The sequence below is a fragment of the Amphimedon queenslandica genome, unplaced genomic scaffold (genome assembly GCF_000090795.2).
Source record: "Amphimedon queenslandica unplaced genomic scaffold, v1.1 AMPQUscaffold_3241_Cont24761, whole genome shotgun sequence".
In the NCBI taxonomy this organism is placed as follows: Eukaryota; Metazoa; Porifera; class Demospongiae; order Haplosclerida; family Niphatidae; genus Amphimedon; species Amphimedon queenslandica.
In genome coordinates, this window is record NW_003556428.1 from 1 (window position 1) to 1,386 (window position 1,386).

The 1,386-nt window shown below is 32.6% G+C and overlaps 1 protein-coding gene across 1 annotated transcript; it reads right to left on the bottom strand.

Moving 5' to 3' along the window:
- Positions 1 to 32: 32 nt before the first annotated feature.
- On the bottom strand, positions 33 to 1,360 carry LOC109592997 (abscisic-aldehyde oxidase-like; the record flags this gene model as incomplete). The annotated part of the gene is made up of 7 exons (XM_020008269.1): positions 1,173 to 1,360; positions 880 to 953; positions 697 to 816; positions 611 to 634; positions 395 to 497; positions 166 to 230; positions 33 to 110 (listed from the first exon to the last, which is right to left on the bottom strand). Coding segments are annotated over exons 1-7 (588 nt in total), but the record flags the coding sequence as incomplete, so codon positions are not given.
- Between the last annotated feature and the right edge of the window lie 26 nt (positions 1,361 to 1,386).

Consider the following 1,386-nt stretch of genomic DNA (forward strand, 5'->3'; position numbering starts at 1 on the left):
TCTTGTTTTTTTAAATTTTTTATGTTTTATACTTGTGAACGAGGCATTATTTTAAATGTGGTGAATACAGTGTTGGGGCTGCAGTAAGGAATCTGTATTGACACAATTATCTATAAAATAAAAAGTAACTTTAAAAAAAAAGATAAAATCAATCATGACATTTACTCTCTCTGTCATATCCAAACTCAAGAAATCGGACAAAGGATATTCACCAGTGCCACCATCATGAGCTGCATAAAAAAATGAACTACCGTAAAATTGAAATATTTTAAGGTGACTTTAATTTTACATTTGTTGTATTAATTTATAGTAGCTTACGTGTAAACCGTAAAATTAAAATCTCAAAAACTTTTAAAATTAAATAATAAAGGCAGTAAATTATTCCACTTCTAACCAATTGATAAAGTAGCACCAGCTGCTTTCATAATGGTGAATACGTCAGAAGGAAAGTTATCATTATTATGAGTGAGCATCAAGTTACCAGCCCAAGTGCCTATCTATAAAAAAGAGAGAGAGGGAGGAAAAAAGAGAAAGAGAGAGAAAGAGAGAGAGGGGGAAGCAAGTGAGAGAGAGAGAACACTAGAGAGTAATCTGCAATAGTCCTACTTACATTTCTGACTGGAACATTAGCAATCTGTAAGTACAATGAATAGTACACATTATACACTCTATTTTGTTATTAATAGTGTCAGCTACTTTTTTAAGATGATCAGCTAGAGGCTTGAAACTGATTGACTTGTCCTTATTGCTCAACAAAATATCAATAAGTCCGTTAATTGATATGCCAGCACCAATACTGATATAAGTGTCATGTACCTACAGAAAAGAAAAGTATGAAAGACAGTGTATGTACATGTATGTATGTGTGTGTACACTCACTTGCATGAAGTAAAGCTCCTTCACAGAATTCAATTCAATATAAATATTAACGTCACCCGTTTCCTTGAAAACACCTAAACAAATGACATACATGTATCATGGATGAATAATCAGAAAAAAATTGAAATCAGAATTCACTACAAAGCATAAAATAAAACATGCCCAAGACAATTATATTAGAAGTATACAGTTATGCGGTGGCTGCTGTACTATTAACAGTGACAATAGTACAGTAATACATGCAGTAAGTACATGTACAATGTACAGTAGGTGTTGTATTATAAGTCACTAACCTTTCCCAGTATTCCCATTAACAAACTTGACAGTTGAATTAAGATTAGCTTTATAAATGCTAAAAGCTTCAGAAAGTCCTGTAGGTTGATACCAGTGTGGGTCTGACTGAGCCCTTGACTGCATGAACCAATCATCAGAGACAATAAGGAGAGGGCATGAGGAACATTTCACTGGAGAAAACTCCTATTTAATAATAATAATAATAATAATAAT